The 24,538-nt window shown below is 38.0% G+C and overlaps 1 protein-coding gene across 1 annotated transcript in view; it reads left to right on the plus strand.

Annotated features, from left to right (window-relative positions):
- Nucleotides 1–17,712, plus strand: part of AKAP6 (A-kinase anchoring protein 6) — a 441,039-nt gene extending 423,327 nt beyond the window's left edge. Inside the window, exons 13-14 of the mRNA XM_065906586.1 lie at nt 5,343–8,758; nt 14,225–17,712. Coding sequence (XP_065762658.1) covers nt 5,343–8,717 — 3,375 coding nt within the window. The 3' untranslated portion in view covers nt 8,718–8,758; nt 14,225–17,712. The remainder of the gene's footprint in view (nt 1–5,342; nt 8,759–14,224) is intronic.
- Nucleotides 17,713–24,538: the final 6,826 nt, after the last annotated feature.

Here is a 24,538-nt window from a genome sequence, read left to right on the forward strand (position 1 = left end):
AAAGTCAAACATTTCTCCACGTGGTTTTGTCATGGCAAAAAATCCTAAAGACCTTTCCCAGAGTTCTTCAGCATTTCACGAGACCACAGGCATGTCTTTTGTTTGCTCATTAAATCATTTTTTTAAGAACCTGCTTCTTACCAAGCATGGTTTTAGGTGCTAGGGCACTGATGGAGACAGCGCAGAGAATCTGCTCCCCTCATGGAGTTTATAGCTAAGAGGAAAACCCCTGATTCACAATGTCAAACTCTCTTTTGTCCCTGGTTGCTGTTAAAAAGTAAGGCAATTTTTACTGTTGTAAAATTTACTTTAAAACAACATCTCATGGATTTTTCATTTTCATCAAATTCAGAAGATCTGTGTAGCCAAGACTGGGAAATATGTTCACGTCAGTACTCATTTTAGTGAGATTTGTGAGCTGACTTTTGGTTTTACTTGTCTGTTTTGAGTTTCTGATCAGCTTTGTTATTGAAAAAGAGCATTCACTAGAACAGTTTTTGATCATTAGTGTGAGATAGACTTTCAAAGCATTTTCTGAGATGAGACAAGTTACTTTAACATTATTGTCAATCTGATAGATAGTGAGCAGGATTTGATTGCTCTAATGTGTCAGTTGTGATAGAATTTCACAGACAATGGACCTGCCTTTTGAAAAAAATGATTATTTTCTAGAAATAGAAAGTCCTTGAGCTATAGGGCCTGCCGAGGGCTGGGCAGGCATCTTTTCTCATCTGGCTATTCCTGAGGAATAAGCTCAGTGAGGACATGCAAAGACACACCCACCCCCCATTTCCTGTGCAATGGGAGTAAGTCAGGGACCTGATTGATGTTGATTTCATTGGATTCCATGCATGTGGTTGCACTAAAGAATTTAGTCAACCAACCACCAGTCTTAATGCAAACCTTGATAAGGTTATTTAACACTCAACTACTCTGTCCTCCATTTTCACAGGCAGTATTTGCTATAGCTGCTATCCTTGTATCCCTACTATGTGCCAGGCCCTCCCCCTAGAACTTCACAGACTTCTTTTCATTTAAAGCTCCCAGCAGTCTCTAAGATAGACACAATGTGCTCCGATTATCTTGAACAGATAAATGGTATAACTGAGGCACACATGTTAAATCACTTGTCCAGGATCATGCTACTAACCTGTAAAGGGAGGCAACCCAGGATTCATACCCAGATCTGTTTGCTCCAAATCCCACAATTGTTGATAAACAGCTAACATTTTTGCTTCTTATCCTATTTTTTTAATCTATATTTCTTCTTGCTAACTCTGAATCTGTTCTCTGCCCATCAAAAGGCAGAGTACTACAAGCTCTGACTCTCATAAAAGCTGTCTGTTTGTTAAGGACTGGCTCTTTCTTACAGTTGTTGATGTTTTTGAAAAATTCTACCTAAGTCTAACTTAGGAAAATAATTATGCATCTAATGATCAAACACTTGGGTTTTTTACATTTGGAGGAGGTGGTGCTAGGGAAAATATTGCATCAAAAAAGCAGAGTAAGTATATTAAGGGTAGAATTTCCCTTCTTTAAATTGATCCCCCCACCCTTATCTATATATCATTTTCTCCCTCCTATCCAAACTTCCCTGTATTCCGCTTTTTGCCCTAGGGTAAATATGCTTACCTTTATTCAGTTATGGTTCTCTATGCTTTTGATACTTTTGTTTGTATGTTTTTGTTATATTCTACTTTTCCACAAATAAACCGCTCCTCCCAGGGCTTTGTAAGTGGTCTTGCTTAGTAAACTCTTGGATCTGTAATAAACAGATGGCAAAACCTCCTAATGGTTTTGGCTATTCTGAGCACCAGAAGTTTGACTGGAACATTCAGTTCATCCTAGTCTTTTTGAGATACCTTAGTTTTTCAAAAGTTGCATCTCTTTAAAGGAAATTAAAGGAATCCAAAGGTAGTTATATCAGATCTCCGTTGGATTATTGTTTTATAGATTGTCAGGTTCCTTCATCTCCACTCTTTTGCTGATAATGTGTTTCTCATCGCTTATAAAAATCTACCATTTAACCTAAAAAAATTTAAGAAAATCCTAGAGATGAAGTCCTGGGATACCTGACTCAAAGTCACGCAAGTCCAGAAGGAAGTTAATTTGGATAGGTACTACTTGCTGCAGTTGGAATCTTGGTTGTTTCATCATCGTTGTCATCATCATCATAATTATTTTCTAGCCACTTTGTCTCTCTGTCTATATTACACTAACATAAATAACCTGCCTCTAAGAATAAAAACAAAGTAACACCAATTAATTCTACTTGGTCTTGAGCAGATCTGCAAAGATGTGTGTGTGTGTGCTTGTGTGTGTGTGTGTATGCACACCTGTGTGTAATTATATACAGAGAGTCCTTGGTTTAGGCTAGAATTCTGCACCAGTGAAACAGGTTTATTGATGAAAAGCCTTTGCACAAATGGATTTAAATGGATTTAAATCAGAATTATCTCTGAAAAGGCAGAACTTCATGTACTACTCACCATCCTCTTGGTTTCACAAATATTCTTAGGTTTGTTTTTTTTTTCCTAAATCCATATTTGATTTATCACTTTATCAAAGACAGGGAATATCTGAGACATTTTATAAAGCACCAGATAATTCCTCTAGAAAAACAAAACAACAAAAAATGCTTAACTAGCTTGAGGATTATCTGCTATATTGGGCTATCCTCAAAGAGAACATTTGACCAAATAATTTTCCAGCCAGTTATATCACTCTGTACATTTTCTTTTTTTGAAGACAACTTTTTAGTTATATAAATGTTGTAAATGTCCTTCCTCTTGGAAACTTTCCCTACTTTTTTTTTACCCTCAGGGTATATTTTATGTTTGAGGTTAAATCTTGAAGAAATGGAGATTTTATTGAAAATATTGACAGAATTTAATTCATAACAGAAAAGAGTGAACGAGGGCAGAGTGATCAGCTCTTCTTTAATATGTAAAATGTAAAGTCTAAAGTGAATGATTTTCTAATGGGTCTTGTCAGATATTCCCCAGAGTTGACATAAAAACTTTTTTTGAAATTACAATCAAGTTAAGAGATTTATAGGAAGAAAGAATTAGGAAAGGAAAAGGACAATATTATAGACAAAAAGTTTAATCTTCTCCTGTGGAAATCTTCCACTCCAACTTCTTTATTGAGTGAAAGATTTGTTCTTGTAGATGCTGCCATGCAAGTTGTGGGCTTGCATTTATAAAGCCACAAAGGCAGCCTTTGGTCAGAAAACAACTGTGTCATAGAAGGCAAGTCCGAGTTACAGGCATCCCTTGGGCTCAGCTCCTGGTGCATATCTGGGTGGCATGGTTCCTGCAGCCAGAGTGAGCCCCCGGGTTTGGGACCCTCATGGAAAATCTTATACTTCTAAATGTTAAAGTCAACCTGAGAGTTACAGACAGAGCTCTTTTGAAAGACAAATTCAGTTATTTATTAGCATTCTCAGAGTCCAGTGTCGCCAAGATAGTATTTGAAATTGATGTACTATTTGATTAGACTGATTGATTGTTTCTATAGTTAAAGATTTTAACATTCACTAGTCGTACTAACTGGTCATTAGTACTTTATCAGCAAGCAAAGAATAAACCGAAATTCTAATAAAAATTCATCATGGTGAACATACCCCATACCTAAGCGAGCATGATGATGGCCAGTGAACTAGATTAAGTGCTATAACATTGGTAGGAAAGATTCTGTTAGAAAATTTAAGACTATCCCTTAATTAATGTTTACTTTGCATCTGGAGTCTTTTAAACTTAAATAGGCTGTACAGATAATCTCTTACATATCCAGTATAATAAAGTGCTAATGGGTATTTTATGCTTAATGTGTTTGTGTGGTATCCTTCCACTAGTAGTTTCAGGAAGGACTGAGAGCTTCTTAGGAGAGCACTGTGAATGTGCTACTGGTGAAGCCTTTTTTTCCACTCCTGAGGAAGAAAAGCACCATGGCCTGTTTTTCAACCAGACTGTCAAAATAATTCTGAATTGTAATGCAAATATGCTGACCTGTTAATACAGTGAGACACCTCTCTCTACCCACCATGTCATGAATTCCTTGTGATTTTAAGAGCAAATTGAAAGGAGAGATGAGAGAATGATCTAAGGCCGGGAAAACCCTTTATGAATTAACTAAAGGCCACTCTAGAGCAATTCTCCATGCACTGAGTATTCCAGCTGCTTTATACTGACTGCCTCCTCAGCCCTTCCCAAGCATTAGCTCACCTAATCCTCAGAATTTTCTCTGAAAAAGGACAGCGCTGACCCCCTAGAAAAAGTGGTGCGAGGCGATGACTGCCCAGAAAGGTTAAGCGACTTGCCCAAGACCATGCCAGACCCATTCAGCTTCTGTGTCCCAGAATGTCACACTCCACCAAAAAGGGTAAAAATCAAGAAATCCAAGGAAAGAACAAGATCCCAACTGTGCAGGCAGAAAGCAGCCTAAGAGAATCTGGGCTGCTTCATTCATGGAGTCAGGAAGTCCTCAGATAGTTGTTATTCTAGGACTGGAGGGGGAGGGTTCTGCCTGGACTTTATAAAGGGACAGTAGTGAGAGAAGTGAACAAGTGATCAAGGATCAAAGTGGAACCTCTGTGATGGAGACGGGGGAAGAGAGAGACTGTGAGTACAGTGACTAATGACTAAGAAGCTACCCTACAGTCCTGGGGCTCGAGACTCAAGTCCAGGAAGATGTGAGTAAAGAAACCAGGCAGATGGTGCTCAGCTTGGGTCTGATTGGGAACAGGGTCACATTCTGAAGAGGAGGAACCCTGAAGGGAAGGCTTGGGAAAGATAGATCTATGAGAGCTTCTGGCCAGTGAATGGCTTTACAGATAGCTACAACTCTTCTCTTTTCCCAGAAGCTCCATTAGGTGGGGAACTTAGGAACCAGAAGCAAGAGGGGATTTCACCATATGTGGGTACAGATAGTACTCCATTATGAACTCCAGAACTGCGATAATATTAGACTGAATGTTCCCTAAAAGCTGTCACAGGCTAACCTCTTTTTTACCTTTATTTACCTGACAGTTTTATCTTCACCCAATCCAAGGTTAAAATCAATAGGAAATAGTTAATTCCATAAATTACATATTTGACTGTAATAATCTTACATTTTAATCTATGTTATTGCCCCCAGTGACAAATTACTATTGATAGAAAAGCCTCTTTCAATAATTTTGGATGTTATTCCAGAGAGGAATAGAGCTGATAATTATGCTATCTTTCAAATTCATGCTTGGGGCAAATTTCTTTCCTGACTCTTCCAAGAGATTTTGAATGGATAAAATTTTCATGCTTGTGTTCCCTAATTCTTCTGCTTTTTTCTTTTCTCCTACACAGGAGACTTTGAATGTGATTGATCCTGGCTTGATGGACCTAAATGGGACGAGTGAGGATGCCCTGGAATGGGATGAAACTGACATAAGTAACAAGTTAATTAGTTTGAATGAAGAATCGAATGACCTTGATCAAGAATCCCAACCTGTCATGCCTTCCTTAAACCTTGACGAGACAGGCAGTGAGAACCCGAGTTATGAAGAAGAGGCAGGTGACCATGGGGCATCTCAGTATGCGTCAAGTATCACTGCCCCTTCCAGTCCGCACGTTTACCAAGTCTACAGCCTCCACAATGTTGAACTCTATGAAGACAGCCACATCCCATTCCTGAAAAACAATCCAAAGTTCACTAGCATGACACAGCCTAGTGTTTTAACTAAGAGTCTCAGCAAAGACTCTTCCTTTTCATCTACCAAATCTTTGCCAGATCTTCTAGGGGGCTCCAATTTGGTGAAGCCCTGCCCATGCCATGGAGGAGACATGAGCCAAAATTCAGGCAGTGAGAGTGGAATTGTCAGTGAAGGGGACACCGAAACCACCACCAACTCTGAAATGTGCTTGCTCAATGCAGTGGATGGGTCCCCAAGTAACCCTGACACTGAACATCTGGACCCACAAATGGGAGATGCAGTTAACTTGTTAAAGCATAATATTAAAGACGAGGAGGAACGAATTAAGCTCCCAAATAGCTCTCAGTTACCCATTTCACCAGTGGGTTGTGTAAATGGAAAAGTTGGAGATTTAAACAGTGTTACCAAACATACGCCTGGTTGTTTGGGAGAAGAATTACAAGGAAAACATGATGTGTTTACATTTTATGATTACTCGTACCTTCAAGGCTCAAAACTCAAATTACCGATGATAATGAAACAGTCACAAAGTGAAAAAGCACATGTGGAGGATCCCCTGCTTCATGGTTTTTATTTTGATAAAAAATCCTGCAAATCTAAACATCAGGCTACAGAGTTACAACCAGATGCACCTCCCCATGAAAGGATTTTGGCAAGTGCACCCCATGAAATGGATCGCAGTTCATATAAAAGTGGTGATGTAGAGAAGACATTCACTGGCATGCAGAATGCCAGACAGCTCTCTCTTTTATCTCATAGTTCGTCTATTGAGTCTCTTTCTCCAGGGGGTGATTTATTTGCATTGGGCATCTTTAAAAATGGCAGTGACAGCCTCCAGCGAAGCACTTCTTTAGAAAGTTGGTTGACATCTTATAAAAGCAATGAAGATCTTTTTAGCTGTCACAGCTCCGGCGACCTAAGTGTGAGCAGTGGCTCAGTTGGTGAACTGAGTAAAAGAACATTAGATCTCCTGAATCGTTTGGAGAATATCCAGAGCCCTTCAGAGCAGAAGATAAAGCGAAGCGTTTCTGATATCACTCTTCAAAGCTGTTCCCAAAAAATGTCTTTCCCTGGCCAACTGTCACTGGACATAGCATCTTCTATCAATGAAGACTCGCCAGCATCTCTTACAGAACTAAGCAGCAGTGATGAGCTTTCTCTTTGCTCGGAGGATATTGTGTTACACAAGAACAAGATCCCGGAATCAAATGCTTCATTCAGGAAGCGCCTTCCTCGTTCGGTGGCTGATGAAAGTGATGTCAATGTCAGCATGATCGTGAATGTCTCTTGCACCTCTGCCTGCACTGATGATGAAGATGACAGTGACCTCCTCTCCAGCTCAACGCTCACCCTAACAGAAGAAGAGCTGTGCATCAAAGATGAGGATGATGACTCCAGTATTGCAACGGATGATGAAATTTATGAAGACTGCAACGTGATGTCCGGGCTGGACTACATAAAGAATGAGCTGCAGACTTGGATTAGACCCAAGCTTTCCTTGACAAGAGATAAGAGAAGGTGTAATCTCAGTGATGAAATCAAGGGCACTAAGGATGTAAGTAGTAGTGAGATGACCAATTCCTCGGACACCCTCAACATTGAGGCCCTTCTCAATGGCTCAATAAAACATCTCTCTGAAAATAATGGAAATAGTAAGAATTTACCCCACACCTGTGACTTAGGGACAAAAGGTGAAAATAAGAAAAATATTTTCAAAGTTAATAAAGATCCCTATGTGGCAGACATGGAAAATGGCAATATTGAAAGCACTCCAGAAAGTCAGAAGGACAAACTGAATGAGATTTCAAAGGAATCAGAAAGTCTTGGTTCAGCTGGGAAAAGGATTTCAGAGAATGAGCATTGTAAGTGCAAACCAGTTATAGATGACTCAGATGAATCAAGTATTCCTGGAAAGGAGTCTGTTCCCCAAATGGTTAGACATGTCCCAAAGAAATGTCAAAACCACCATCATTTTGAAAATCAGAGTGCTGCTTCTACTCCCACTGAGAAATCTTGTCCAGAACTGCCTCCAGAAACCAGTGTTATCAATGGACAGGACTCTGATGTACTGAAATCTTCATCTAATGATGCACCAAGTATGGCTGGAAAATCTGCTGGTTGCTGCCTAGCACGCGAACAAAATGAAACAGAGGAAAATGTTGCCGCCAGTGACAACGTTTCCTGTTGTGACTGTGAACCAGACATTTTTCATCAGAAAGATGCCGAAGATTGCTCAGTACACGACTTTGTTAAGGAAATCATCGACATGGCTTCAACAGCCCTGAAATGTAAATCTCAACCTGAAAACGAGGTCACTGCTCCTACTTCATTAACTCAAATCAAGGAGAAGGTGTTGGAGCATTCTCATCGGCCCATCCAGCTAAGAAAAGGGGACTTTTATTCCTACTTATCTCTCTCCTCTCATGACAGTGATTGTGGGGAGGTCACCAATTACATTGAAGAGAAGAGCAGCACTCCATTGCCACCAGACATGACTGACTCTGGCTCAGAAGACAAGGAGGACACCGAATACTTCTTCGAGGCCTGTGTTGAGGAGGACCCTGCTGAAGACAAGCCCCGTTTCTCTGATGCGCCTCCAAATGAACCTGCGGATCCCACCGAGGCCGCAGTGCCCCTGCCAGCAGCAGCAGGCTCTTCCAGGTTCAGTGATACTTCCTTCCTCACCAATAATGCAGACACGGTGGCCCTTTCAAGTCCTCCAAAAGGAGGTGATATAGGAAAGGAAGTGGATGGTTTATCCCAGGCTTCTAATGTCCATGGAGAAAGCACAGAGGTAACTACTCCTTCAAGGCTGGGCAGTGAAAAGGAAAGTTCAGAAAACCCAGGTGAGTCAGCAAGGCCAGAAGAACACAATGCTTCTTCAGCCCCATCTGGAGTTCCTGGACTCTCCTCGAAGGCGAAGCAGCCAAAGGACAAGGCCGCGTGGCATCCCAGCCCCACAGCTTTAACCTGTGAAGAGAATCTGCTAAACCTTCATGAAGAACGACATAGAAATATGCATAGGTAGAAGGTAACCCTCTCCAAGCATGAAAATCATCTCATTGAAAGGTACGTATAGTCCTCATGTTTTAATATATATTTAATATATTGTCACATATATATTTAATATAGACATACTTAAAATATGAGTTTTAGTCAACAAAGCTATGATAGGAGAAAGGACTAGTCAGGATGGCTGGTATTTATCTGAATAAGGCATTTAGATGGAAGAAATACTCCCAACCATGCAAGTAGCTGTGAAGCAAAAGGGGGAAAAAATAGTCACCATTGACATTTTTAGTAACATCACCTTTATCACATCATTATGCCAAGAAGAATAAAAAATTTGAGGAAGTAGTCAAATACAGTAGAGCCTCAAATTCTTCCATTAAGGGAGGAAAGGGGGTTCTCCTCCAGATTGCAATTATACCCTCTGATCAGAATGCACGCGCAGTGCTCCCCGCTTCAGGTTCTGTGCACGGCCTGCTCCCTTCCGTGCCTAGAGATGAACAGTGATTAAGTTAAAGCTGCATCTCCGGATCTAGGCCTTCCTTTTACACTTCTGTCTAATGTAACTATCATCACATTTACTTCCCTGGTGGAAGGCTGTGCTGTCACAGCTGTTAATCACAACCAAGTCTGAGGATTCAAACAGGAGGGGAAAGTTGATGTTAAAGAAGAGGCTCTTATTTATCCACACAGAGACTGAGAACAGGCTCCGAAAGCAAATGCGGAGAGAATACATGACAAGTTAATGGCGTTCTGATAAAAACAGAATTTTTGAATTTTGCCTGAAGGTGACAAGCTGATTTCCATCCATGGTTTTTCTTTTTCTTTTTTTTTTTTTTTTAAAGAAAGTCATTCTGCTGTTCGTGTTTAATAAGACAGCTACTGATTGATAATTCTGATAGGATGATACAGTTCTAAAAGTGACACCGAAACTCTGTTATTTCCTATTTCTAAGCCTCAGTGATGAATATACTTTCTCAATCAAGTTTAGAAAAGAAAATGTGAGTTTTTGAATGTGAGAGTTGTATTTCACCAAAGTATGAGGTACCGACTACCATCTCCACCTCCCACTCCAGAAGCTTAATGCAGTAACCTAAACTCGTGCTATAGGAAATGAATTACAGAAGCAATCTACCCTAATTTGTTAACTTATTCAAATAACAGTTATTATACTTAACTATGCTAAAGATTATCTTTTTTGTGGCAGATTGTTTATTTTTTGATGAGCCTAATTACTGATTTTCTAAAAGTAATTTACATTTATTACAAATACATCTTTTAAAATGTGACAGATAATGTTGTTCCCATAATGTATTATGAAAAAAGTTACTATTTAAAAACACATTATTTAATTTGAAAGATGAATGGCAAACATCATTATTTTTTTTCCTGCAACACCTGTGCCCTCAGCTCATTAAAATGTGTGATTCTGTGTAGAGCTGCTAGAAATGGGGAGTGAGGGGGGAATCTATACCATATATATACCCTAAAAATAAACTCAGTATGCAAAATTGTAGGAAAGCAGCCCTACTTACTAATATAGCACAACTAATTTTCTGTGTTTCAGACTCTATTTACAATTGGCTGCAAGGGAGAACAAAAGTAGGAGAGAGAGAAATGTATTTTCTGTGAAACATGTCCACCCTATAATCACATTCTCCATCAGTATGCAGTAAAACTGACCATTAAGGGAGAATAACTGCCATTCCATAAGCTGCTTCAAAACAAGTTCTATTAGAACCAATTGTACTGCCAGCTCTGCCAACCTCCACAGAAGGGCCGGTAGAGCCTGGCTGATTTTTGTTTTCTGAAAGGGGACCAAGGCTTGAAAGCAACACCACTCTGGGCGCAGACTTACGTGACGGTGACCCTCAAATCACCAGTCACGCCGAGATCTGGTCTCGAGAAGCTCTGGCACTGGAGAAACCTCTGGGGTGCACGCCTTCCTTTTTTGATGCCCTGGGGATTTCTCCTCTCCCCCACACAGATATAGAATTGAAATGAAATGTAATGACTTGCAGCTCCATCTTTAGAGTCGGGGAAGGGAACATGCTGACAGATCTGTGTAATCCTCACAATTTTACAGGCGTGGACAGTGTAAAATTATCTGCCAGCCCGTCTGCCAGTTAGCAATATTTTGTGGAGCCCCTGCGGTTCAATGCCTGACCAATCACAGGCAATGGGAGAAGCAGCCAGATTTTATTTCTGCAGAACTCACATCGCCCCCAAGTGACTTGTTATCAGCCTGAGGCCATTTAGGTAGCCATATTTACTGGGCCTATTCAGTGTTCTCAGTTTCATGTAGACAGAACATCTGGATACCTAAACTTTTCACCAGTCATTATTGCTGGGTACCTGGGTGTAAATATTTACATACTGTTAAAACACTACCAACCAGGACAAGTTATTTAATCTCAAAATGTTGACACACCTTCTGTGTTGAATGTCAGGAATGCATAGTAAAATTATATGTAAATATGAGGTTTCATGTCTATGAAAGCTTAATTGCTGTCATTGTTCTCCCTGTAAGATTCAGAAAAGCAAAAAGAAAAACTCCACTTTTTTAAGCCATTTGAAAGCTATCATTTGGGATATCCTTTTTATCAGGAAAATAAAGTTCACCAAATTTGTTTTTTTTTCCCACCAGAAATAAGTTCTCAGAGGAGGAAATGATTGTAATGTCTTCTAGAAGGGCTGTAACTTAGAATAACAGTTATAGTCCTCAAGAGAAACACACATTTCTTTTTTGCAAAATTTTTGGAACAGGTTCTTCATTTACTGTGTTCTAATTAAAAGCCCACTGAATCTGTTTGAGAAATTTTAACTTCCTCTAACACAGTGCATTTGCAGCAATTTCCGGGTACACTGCTGTGCCTTTCACTATTTTCATTTATGTATCATGTTTCTACAAACATAGAGGGGTCAGTTATAGCAAATCACATCAAAAAAAGGTAACTGGATAGATCCAGATATTTCTGCCTAATTTGAAGGAAGCATATATGTCTGCAAAGCCTCCTAGGACCCGCTTAAGAGATGTACTTTGCACTAATCTTTTTGCTGTATTCTGACAGTTATTTCTTCATAATCCTCATCATAAGCCTCTGACCTTTGGTGAATGATTTAACCCTAAACTTCAGGCTGGGTAAATCCTGTGATACAAAAACTGAACTCATCACATGCAGCCAGTGTATACTATTTTTTTTCTTTTGGTTTGCTCTGATTTTCTGGGTTTTTTTAGTGTGGTAGGGTGCTGTGTTTATTTAAGATGTATATATTTCCTTCAGAATTTTTTTAGCTTTATTGCCTTTCCTACTTTGTCAGTCTGCAAAGAGTTAGAGGACCATAGATTTTAGATTTTAAGCAAGTATTTGTGCATGCTCAAGTATACATATATACAGTAAACAGAGCTGCTACTCCGTTTTTATAAACTGGGAAAGCTCTAAAAGCAACGTTTCTCATGTACACAACAAATTGTTATTCTGTTAATTGGAATGACATTAAGTGTTTAATATGACCCAAAGTTGACCAAGCAGTTTAGGAAACTATTCTTGGTGGTAGTGTGTTAATTTTCTCTAAACAACATAGATGTGATCTTATTATATTTACCTTTAGATCACTTTAATAAATCAAAGTTCTGTTGGATGTGAAGTGCTTTTTAAAATTTTCTAGCACTTCAGAATAACAAGCCCTGCCATGCTAAATATCAAAGATTTTATTGGGCATCACCCATTTCACATGCACTCCCATGTGCACGCATGCACACACACACTTATACCCACAGCTCAGATTTTTGTCTCAACCAGTTTATCCTGACCCTTTCCAAATGTACCAAATTGAAAGTTTTGATTATCCAGAGGAATTTAAGTACTGTCATTTAGTAAGCCCATATTTGCCTCACCTAAGGATTCCCTCCTCAGTGGCCAGATTTCAAATGAGTCATGTCCTCAGCATTTGAACAATGCACCATGCCTTTCTTGAGTTACTGCGTTATTTTACTGTAACAAATTTCATCCCATCTGTTCCTGTCTTTCTCTCCCTGTTCTTGATAACTTGCATTTTCTCCCCAACATCGTGTGGCTCCAGCCAAACCACATTTGCTCAAGTTTTTCTGGCTCTTGAACAGGTTGCAAGATTATAGAGGAAGAGAGTAAGATAGAAAGAATGAAAGTAGTTCTAGAAGGACCATAAAGCAATCTGACATTAGACTTGAGAACTCAGTTTAAACCCCTAAAAGCAAAAGCCTGCTATATTTGAGAGCTAGTCAGAGCACCTACCACAATTGCATCCTGTGTTGCCTAATTTTAATTGTTCCTCATATTCAACAGGTTGATTTTAGCCACTTAGAAATATGAAGAACCAATTGAGTTTGTAACAAATTTGTATCTGAGCCATCAGATGTACAAAAATAATTGAATCATTCTAGTTTGAACAATGCTATCAGTACTTTAAATGAAATGCATTAGTATTTGAGCTAGAAGCCCCAGTTGTATCATTTCATAGGCAAAGGGCTGAAGGATTTGGGATTATCACATTTATGAATATTTCACCATTGTAAAATAATGAAATTGTTCAATCCCACTGTCACACGTATAGTGATTGAAGGAAGGGTTAAACCCAAGAGTTCAGACTCCCACTCTGTGAATCAAGTCAAACTTGACAATTATTTTTCTTTAAAACTATGTCTTTTTAAAAAACAAAGCAATCTGTTTTGCACAATGATTCTGAAACATTTGAACTGTTACAAGCTCTCTATTTTATGTATCTTTTCATTTCAGAACATTAGCAAGCATTTCTAACATGATAGCCTTCATCAGTTCCTCAAAGGGGCTCAGTTGCTATTTTGCTGTGTCACTTGGCATCGGCAGTCTCACATTTTCATACTGATTTGAAGCTATCTTGAGTATTCAAACCCAGTTCACAAGCGAAGGGCTCCCCTGGTAGCTCAGTTGGTAAAGAATCCGTCTGCAACGCAGGAGACCCCGGGTTGATTCCTGGGTTGGGAAGATCCCCTGGAAAAGGGATAGGCTACCCACTCTAGTATTCTTGGGCTTGTCTTGTGGCTCAGCTGGTAAAGAATCCACCTGCAATGAGGGAGACATGGATTTGATCCCTGGGAAGATCCCCTAGAGAAGGGAAAGGCTATCCACTCCAGTATTCTGGCCTGGAGAATTCCATGGACTATGTGGTCCATGGCGTTGCAGAGTCAGACAGGACTGAGCAACTTTCACTCACAAGCAAAAGAGTAGATGAGATCCAGAGAAAAAGTCAAACTTGATCATTGTTTTTCTTTAAAACTGTGTCTTTTTAAAAAAAAAAAACAAAGCAATCTATTTTGCCCCTTGATTCTCAAACATTGAGCAAATTCTCAAACATTGTAACATTTGGGCTATTACAACCACTCTATTTTATGTATCCTTTTATTTCAGAACATTAGCAAGCATTTCTAAAATTGTGGCCTTCATCAGTTTTGCAAATGAATCAGACACTTCTGAAAGCTTTTCCTCTCGCTTTGTCTCTCTCTTGTAGGTAAGCCTGGCTGCAGCTCAAGGGCGGCCTCACCCTCCCTCCCTGGGCTGGTCTCTGGCTCCATCGTGTCACTGCCGTTTGTTACATTGACCTCTCCCCAGATGAATCTTTCTTCTGAATGCGGTTGTCCACATGAGCCTTGTGATCTGGATGTGCACTGGTTCTCTTTAGGTGATTGTCTTTGAAGTTCAGCAAAGCTGCTTGTTCTCCCATGGATTCCTGTCCCAAGCTACCTCTACCGACCCCACCTCTCCAGCAAGACTTTTCAGTTCGCCTTCTCCCTTCCTCATCTACTCTTTAAAATTCTGCAGTTCACCAAATTGATGGTCCATTAAATTCACCTATCTGGAATGAACCCCCACCCCCATCCCCAAGTCCCTGCCCTGCTGGTGGTACTTGACCAATCTCATGTTTCAATCTTGATTCTTTTTAATGGTATGATGCCTATGTTTATGGAAAGAGATTTACCTGAAAGGCCAATATTTGATTTTATGGCAGCAAAGGGAAGAAACACTGGTCCTTCTTTCAAAGTTAAGCAACTTTTAAAAGCGCCATTTTATTTATTTCCTTTTAAAAAGAATAATCTATGCAGCACTTCAGGAAACAACTATATGGTGTTGTATATTATAAACTGGTGACATTCTCCTATTAAATTATGTACAACATTTTCTTTTTTTATGCTTCTTGAGGTGGTAATGAGAAAAAAGTTTTTTAAAAAAGTGTGCCTTGCTGTATTTCTTATACCATTTATTAAAAAGCTGCTTTCATGGTAAAATTGTGTTGGTTTGAAAGGAGGAAATAGCAAGGTTAAGATGTGTGAATAATTTCTGTATATATGTATAACCAAGTACAAACATTGATGTATAATGACAGTACAAAATGCTTTCATGTTTGTGATGTCTAGTGATGTGGAAAATATAAGCCTTAAATCCATTAGTTTGCATGGCAATTAAAATTGGCATAATAAACATAGTTTATTGGGGGAAAAGGAAAATTAGTGATCTCTTTTACCTGTGTTCTTTACCAAATTATTGCACCTGGTTCTGGAAAAATGTGACATGTAGCAGCTTCCAAAATATTCATATTGCATAAGAGATGAAGCTTTCACAATTTTAAAAATCTTTCTGATCACTATAAAGATCTTGGAACACAAATGATTAAATGCCAGTTCCCCTAAACCAATAAAAATTTATCTTAGATTTTTTAATTTATATTTATCCTTGATGGTATAGTTTTGGGTTTCGGGATACCTAGTATATCTTATATTTATGTTATATAATTCTTTTGAATGGGTTTAATAGAAAAAATGGTAGAAAAGTATTTAAAAAGTTGATTATTTTTTAATTTAAACTATAGATTTCAAGTGCATTTATTTTGTGTAAAAGAAGTTAGCTAAGAAATACTCCATTTGGTCTTTACTTGCTCTTGTTAAATATAGTTATGAATTTATATCCTAATGCCTACTAAAGTGCCTGACACATAGTAGGTACTCAATAAAAATCTACTGAGTTGAAGTATTGAATTAGGTAATATGGATGACATCTATCTATTCATTTTGAGAAAGCTACACTAAAACACATAAACAATTAGAAAAAAGATGTAATTCAATATAAAACCACACATAATGTGTAATCAAGTTATATCAAAATTAAAAAACTAGTGTAGATTCATATAGTCACAGTAATGACAATCATTCATTCACCTGATAATTCATTAATATCTTTTATCTGCAAGGCACTAGTCTAGACGTTGGGATGCAATGATACCAAAAGCCCTGCTCTTAGGAGGCTTAGAGACAGGATGGACAAGGTGAACACAGAGACTGAGTAGTTGTCCCACAGCTGAGGAAGAGAGCAAAGTGGTGAAAGAGGCGCAAGGAAGCAAGAACAAGGGACACGAAGGAAGAAAAAGGTTAGAAGAGAGCAGGAAGTTAGACGGTAGGAGGTAGTGAAGCTTAACTGCAGGGATAGGAGGAGAAAAGGTAAACTGAGAGGCTTAATGAGGAGTCTCCTCAAAAGTTAAGTTGGAGCTGTTGAATGTAATATGCTAAGTAGTAAGGAAACTTTATAGCATCTCTGTTTTGCACCTGATTTTTTTTATTAGTAGAACCTTATTAGAGCCACACCAAGAACGTTTTTTAGATACTAGTCTATAATTCTGCCACTTAATAACTTTTCACTTTGTTGTGTCCCATCTTTTCCATACATAGTTCTAAATCAAAGAATCATTCTAGGCTCTGTAATGGGTAGTAATTTGTTCAAAAGGGGTTTCGGGCAGACATCTAGCTGCAAGATGCACTATGATTATAGGTGGGAGAGATTAGAGATAAATGCCTCGTTGAGAGGCAGCTGTAGATGATAATAATCTAGGCTCCCAAGGATCATAGAGTTCACAGGGAGAGCGGCCAGGCTATAGAGAAGAAACAGATCCTGGAGCACTCTGAATCTCCGTAGAGATATGGTATTATTTTATATACTGAGACAACCTAAATTTTCCTTGGATGGTAATTAAGAATGCCAAGTCTAAGTCTATTGTAAAATATTTGAAGAACAAACTGACTGAGCTGTTCTATTTACCAGTTATGTGCTCATTGAAGACTCTGAGGTATTGAAAATGTGTGTTTTTAAAGTATCTACTTAGTATTAACACTGAATTTGTAGCATGACTTTCAGGTTTATTGAAAATGCTTTTTCAGGTTGGAAGGAATGAAATATAGCCTCAGTCTTTTGCTCTGTACACAACCCTCCGAGGCACTCTTGAAAATGGTCACACCAACTCTGCCTATATGTTTTCGATGTGACCATTTCAGTGTGTTCATTATCTGTCAAGGCAAGTTGTCCCACCATTAGACACATCTCTCTGTAAAAAAGTTGTTTCTTAGGTTGCTAAAATCTACATAGTTCCAGCTTCCCCTTGCCTTTAATTTGGTCACCGATCTGAGTTCTGTCCTCAGGCAACTGCTCAGAGTATTTCTGCCCCTTTCTCCTGGCAACCCTGAAGATAAAATTGAGACCAGTTACTCATCCTCTCCCTGCTGCTCTGATTTCTGTTGTTCACTTCCCTCCACCACCCTTCATATGTCATGATTTTCAGATCCATTTCAACCTGGCTGAATGTTAAGAGGCAGTATCCTTGAAACTGAGGAACTGTCTCCATCACCATACATGTAGAAAAATATCTGAACATTTAAGTGGTAAGTTTTCTCTCAGAATATATCCAAGATATATGTTTATTCTATTATTGTAAATTTCAATAAAGAAATAAATAAGTAAATAAATAAGAATTCATTACTTCCTTCAGTGCCCCAGTCCAGTGCCGGAATCATGTTGAATCTTTTCCTTACATCAAATCCAAACCTAACCTGTTTTCATATAGCAGAATCCCCCCACCTTCATTTACTCATTCAGTCATTCAACAAACATTCATGGAATGGTTACTTGCAGCAGTGTGTTTGGCATTTGAGACGCAAAGGCAACTAAAATGCGGTTTCTGCCCACAAAGTGTTTACAGTTGTTTTGTGAAAGTGCCTTTCATGTCCTTGAATAGGGTGTTTTCTCTAGATTAAAAGATGACTCATTTATTTTGTTTCCTATCCTGTTTCCCTACATTTCCAAAAATCCTGTGAGCAAAGTAATGTGAAGAATTATCTGGATTTGACTACTAGAAGAACTGGGGTTTTTTATTTGTAAGTTTTAATTACAAAAAAAGTACATTTCAGATTTCTGGTCACTGAATAAACATACATCTTATGCAATAACAAAAACAAAAAATCTAATTTCAGGGCTTTTGAGAAGCTGAGCTTAATAATTTTGTTGTGTTTGATTAGTCCAACTTTAGGTTTTACCAGTGCTGTAATTTTCCTGGGGAAAAATTAGATAAAAATATGAAGACACACTAAAATGATTCAGCTATTTCTTACAAGTCATTTTAATTTCTAAATAGAACTGGTATTATTTTGTAATTCTAACAAATACTTTATTTTTCAAGCACTATATGTCTTATATTGCAAAATTTTCCAAGTTGAACCCACTAAATTTACAGCTATCTCTTTTTTCTATGTATTCTTTTATTACAATTTTTATTTTGAATAATTTCAAGACTATATAAAATTTGAATGAGTGGTATAGTAATATTTGTATACTTATCACTCATTCATTTATTGTTAATATTTTATCACTTTTGTCTCTCTCTACACACACACACACACACACACACACACACACACACACACACTTTTGTGTGGTCAAACCATTTGAAATTAAATTGCACATCTATAAATGCTTTGGCATTTATCACCAAAGATCAGGGCATTGTTCTTTAAGTTCACAATACCATCCTCACACCCAAGTAATGGTTGGGTTGATGCAATAAAACCTGACAACACATATTCAAATTTCTCCAGATATCCCGAGTATCCTTTTACGGTTGTTTTTACTTTAATATAGGAACCAAAGATTACACGTTGTTTTTAGTTTTCCTATCTTTTTAATCTTAAACAGTTTCCCTGCACTTTTATTCTTTCTTTCCCTGGTCTTTCATAACTGACATTTCCGAAGGGCCCTGTCCAGTTTTATAGAATGACCCACAGTCTGGATATGTTCGGTTTTCTCTCTCTTCAACTCAGGGTAAACATTTTAGTCAAGGATAGTACATAGGTGATGTTCAATAGTGTTCAATAGCTACTCTATAAGTGTGAATGACTCACTGACACTGTTGATGTGTCTTGAAGTTCACGACTTACTCTTACAGCTCATGCTTCATCAGAATAAGGTAGGGGTCAGCAAACTAGTTTGTGAGCTAAATCTAGCTTACTGCCTGTTTGGCCTATGAGCTAAGAATGGTTTTTACATTTTAAAATGGTTGAAAAAAATCAAAAGAATGCTTCATGACATGTGAAAATTATATGAAATTCAAATATTAGTGTCCATGAATAAAGTTTTATTGGAACACAGCCCCATACATTTGTTTACATATTGTCTATGGCTGCTTTTGCACTGTAGTTGCAGAGATAAGTAGTTGTGATGGAGACCATGTGTCCTGCAAAGCCTAAAATATTTACTGTTTGGTTCATTTCAGAGAAAGTTTTCCCATCCTTGGTCTATATTATTCTTAATTCTGATACCATTTTCTTAGAGGCAGGTAGATTTTCATTTGCAAAATAGTATAAGGTTTTAGCACCTACAATAGTTTTTGCTTTCTAGGTTTTACTGAGTTCTTAATTTCAGTTTCACGTGTCCTGGTAAAATGAAGTGTGCTTTGTTTCATAAAGATTGTTCTATATCCACAGTTGGTTTAAGGATTTAAATTTAGTTCACTTATTACAGACTGGCTGTGATAGATTTAGAGGATTAGTCAATTACAGACTAAGTCATTAATTCCATCAAAACCATCCGAAAAATGGACACAAGCAAAACTCGCTTCAGTTTACCAATAAACTGGAATCCCTTTTCTAAATATTTTTCTAAAGCAGTCCAAAGAAATTTAAAGACAATCCATTTTTCAACCCCAAAAAGGTAAAACCATGATCAAGGATTATGTAAGATACACTTGCATTTCCTAAGGGCTGGTCATCAATAACCATCTGACTTTATCAAGATCAGTACATACCACAGATCCTGCTGTGGTCATAGATAGACACTTTTTGAAAAGAAGCTGTTCAAAGGTTAGAGACTGGCCACACTCTTTTCTTAATTCACTTTTCTCAGCCCAACCACCTTCCACTGCCATTATGCCTAGGGAGGGTAAACACAAAGACTGTGGTCTTTTCGCCCTTTTGTCTCTAAAAAGCAAACACTTCTTTCCACATATCAACAGCCTCTTAATTTGAGAATTATGTATTTGCATTTCCAGAGTAAAATAACAAAATGACATATGCAAGGCAAGCCCACAATGTTAAGATTTCTGCAGCAAAGCCATTTTGGCCAGTGCTTTGAGACCACTCTGTTCCTTGACTAATGGGTCCTCACAAAGCAGAAAATATGCAAGAATGGTTTGTGTTGGGTTTTAAAGTAAGCTAGAAAATGCAGAAAACAACTTTTTTCATTCTCTTTTCTATTGCAACACACACAACCAAAAGGTTGTGTGAGACACTTCCAACTTTTGCCAAGAATTGATAAGCAATTTCCAGTCAGGAAAGGCTCTTCTCCCTTCTCTCCCACTCATGAAGGGGATCTTAATGTGGCAAAGTGGGGTGGCATATTCATAGTCTATGGATAGCTTTTAAGACAATCTAATTCATACTTACATAAAAAGTGATTTCCTAAACATTGGTACTTTATTATTGGTTACAAATCCCTTGTGATATCTTGTTTAAGAACCACTGCTATTGAGGCTTCCACTCTCTTGCTTGAAAGGAAGTGCCCCATACCTAGGAAATGGCTTCCAAAGAACAACAGACTCAGCCAACACCCCTGTTCCCACAGCCACAAAGAACTTGAGCTTTCTGGTGAGTACATTCTTAAAAACAAGTGAATTTATGGGCAGCTAATGCAAAATGCGAGAAAACTTGGCCTCAGATTTACATTAGTGAAATGGCCCATTTTGATGATTTAACCCAAGCAACTTCACTCCTATTAACTACAGAGGCATGAGATACAGAACATTTAGATTTTCCAGTTGTTCACAAAGTCTTTGGTGTCTACCATAGAGGCTGCCATGTTCATCAACCTCATAGACTGCAGCCTTGCCTTTTCTCCCTTCATCTATTTTATGTGGCAAATTTGGACTCGTATCACCAGATGTAAAATTTGGTGTTTTTCCACACCATCAAGACACATATTAATGGATTTTATTAACTTACTAAAAGTAATAACTAATTCATTAACCAAATGATTTAGTAAAAACTATACTAAAATTACTAAAACATTTATTTGTCCTTACACTTAACCTTCAATTTAAAAGAAATCCCACCTCCCTATAAAAATTGGGCCATTATAGGCATGAAACAAATATTATTCAGCAACATTCATTCAAGGACTAAAATGATTTAAGGCATTAGGAACATAAAAATGCATAAGATCCTCTTTAAATCCCAATTCCCTAACCACTGGTTTATAAAAAATGCTCTAAGGTTTATAGAATTAGTCTGGTACTATTAGTTGATCAAGTTACTTACACTGTCAGCAATTCAAGACAAATAATTCCCTCTGTGTGTGTGTGTATGCTTGCTTGCAAGCATGTTTCATTTAGTTTAAAGTGTCTTTTCATAGAGAAATCCACATTGCTGAATTTCATCTTGTCATTACAATGGTGTGAAAGTCATATCAGTCTTCACATAGGTTCTCTCATGCCTGCCAATATCAAATGACTGATGATGCTTACAGCAAGGTTTTGTAAAACGAAAACTCCTTAATTTTTCAGGAAATAGTTCTTTTTTTACACATATACTACTTGTCCATTTTCTAAATATGTTTTTTAGTGTTCTAAGTTTAAGATTATTCTCTCATATTAATGATGGAAATTATATGGAAAAATAGTTTATAGGCAGTAAAATTGCTAATTATTTGAAAGTTAAGAGGTATTCTTCAACATGAATGAAATACTTAATTGCTATATTTAAAAAATAAAAGATGACAGATTCTGATTCTGAATAGTTGAACACCAGAATATTCCTCTTAACCTAAGAATCTGATGAAGTCATGTGTGACTTCCTGGCAACTGAAGTTTTTTTAAGATTTTATTTATTTTTGGTTGTGTTGGGTCTTCATTCCTGTGCTGGCTTTTCTCTAGTGGCGGTGAGCAGGGGCTACACCCTAGCTGTGGTGCAAAGGCTTCTCAGTGTGATGGTTTCTCTTCTTGCAGAGCTCGGGCGATAGAGCACAGGCTAAATAATTATGGCGAGAAGCTTCGTTTTTCCGCAGTATATGGGATCTTGCTGACCCAGGATCGAACCTGTGTCTCCTGCATTGACAGACAGATTCTTTAATTTACCCCTGAGCAACCAGGGAAGCCCTAAACATCTTTAAAATTTAATCTTTGATGATTCAGCATTATCATAATGGTGATTAGTTATTATTCAGTATGACAAATACATTATAGGAAATCAGGTTAAGGCAGTAAGCACACCCTGGATATTATTTTTAAAATCAATATAATTAATAAAAAATTAATATCTTTTGACTACCCACTTATGTGCCAGTCACTATGCTAATTTTATGCCCATTAAAAAAAATCATTGGAGTACAGCTGATTGACAGTGTTGTTAGTTTCAAGTGTACAGCGGAGTGAATCAGTTACAGAAATAGCTGTGGCAGCTGCTGCTAAGTCGCTTCCGTCGTGTCCGACTCTGCGCGACCCCATAGATGGCAGCCCATCAGGCTCTGCCATCCCTGGGATTCTCCAGGCAAGAACACTGGAGTGGGTTGCCATTTCCTTCTCCAATGCATAAAAGTGAAAAGTGAAAATGAAGTTGCTCAGTCGTGTCCGACTCTTAGCGACCCCATGGACTGCAGCCCACCAGGCTCCTCCGTCTATGGGATTTTCCAGGCAAGAGTACTGGAGTGGGTTGCCATTGCCTTCTCCATACAAATAGCTACTCCCTTTTAAATCATTTTTCCATATAGGTCATCACAGAGTATATTGAGTAGAGTTCCCTGTGCTATACAGTAGGTCCTTATGAGTTACATATTCTATATACAGTAGTGTGTTTATGTGAATCCCAATCTCCCAATTTATCCCTCCCCTCCTTACCCCTGATAACCATAAGTTTGTTTTCTATTTCTTTAACTCTATTTCTCTTTTGTAGATAAGTTCATTTGTACCCATTTTTTAAGATTCCACATATATGCTAGATCATATGATATTTGTCTTGCTTGGTCTGAATTACTTCACTGAGTATGACAGTCTCTAGGTCCATCCATGGTGCTGCAAATGTCATTATTTCATCCTTCTTTATGCATGCCCATTTTACAATAAGTCACCTGAGGACTGGAAAGGTAGGCGGGGGACTGCACCCTATAGGCCTGCAAGCCCTGTACTTACCCAGCCTCAAGAGCAAAGAAAGAGCTCAGAGTCAGTGACAGAGATACCGGTGGGTTAGTAGATGTGGGAGGAGGGATCTTCCACTTCTAAAGCAAAATCCTGGAGCAACACCCCATTGTGTGTGGCAGGTGGTGAACAGGACAGGGAAGTAGTTTTTACTACCAGGAGAAGAAGAAGAGTAACAGTTATAGAGGGAACTGACATCAAGTTGGCTCATCGGTTGCCAGGGAAACCAACAGAGGTGGGTACCCTTCACCACCCCTCTGATATGCTATCATACTGGAGATAATTCTGATCTGAAAATCAGAATAATCACTGGCTGGGACCATGAGCAAGTACACAGGCATTTTCTGATTAGGCTCTATGATTTAAGAGGGAAGGTTGGTCAGGGGAGTAGCATGTAGGTGAGACAGGGACTGGTTGAGCAGGGGATATACAGAGAGCAAGAGAACAACCATCTTGAGTGGCCTGACCATATAGCAGGCTAGTTATTACTTGTTTCCTTTTCATAAAAGCAGAGTATGGAGGGAAAAAGCTGTTTCAGAAACTCATTTCCATCTATATAAATAAGAATTTATTTTACGGAGTTCACTTAACATCTATAGTATGTTACTCAATTTCCTGTCTGTGTTGCTTATTGAACATATAATTTATACCAAAGCTGGAAAAAGGATTTTCATTTTTAAAAGTATTTCTTATAAAAATTCTATATGAAGAAATGATAGCTAAATTAGCACTTGAAAAAGGCCAAAGAAAATTATATACTGTATATAATTATGCCTCATTATGACCTCTGCACATTTTCCAGAAAAGTTAGACGTTAAAAACACACACAACAGGAACACCTTAAAGGTCAGAGCCTGATGAAAGAAAAATGCAATAGTTAATTATGAAGGATGAGATTAATGTTCTAGTAAGAACATACATTTTTGCTTGAGAATACTTAAAATATGCAATTTCCCTTTCATGTATTTTGTTTCATATCTGAAAGAGGTGAGGAGAGGGAAAATTCAAAGTGTAAGTATAAATCAAATTTTAATTTAATGGAATGAAAATGTGGACTTTTTATGTGACTTTTCTTCACCTAGGTCTTTTTTCCCCTAAAGGTAATGTAATTTTAAGAGTAAATACTGAGATCTCAGTTTGTAAAAAATTCAAAATTTCTCATTATCTTCAAAAGATATTTTCTAAGATAGCAGATTTCCTGGATCATATTTGCTGAGTTTCACACTGACAACACACCTAACTACACATATTTTAAATAATAACAAGTGAAAACTTTTTCAATGTTTTATTAGAAAATAACTTGAGATTTTATTACAAAAAAATAGTACG

Source organism: Muntiacus reevesi, chromosome 15 (genome assembly GCF_963930625.1).
Source record: "Muntiacus reevesi chromosome 15, mMunRee1.1, whole genome shotgun sequence".
Lineage (NCBI taxonomy): Eukaryota > Metazoa > Chordata > Mammalia > Artiodactyla > Cervidae > Muntiacus > Muntiacus reevesi.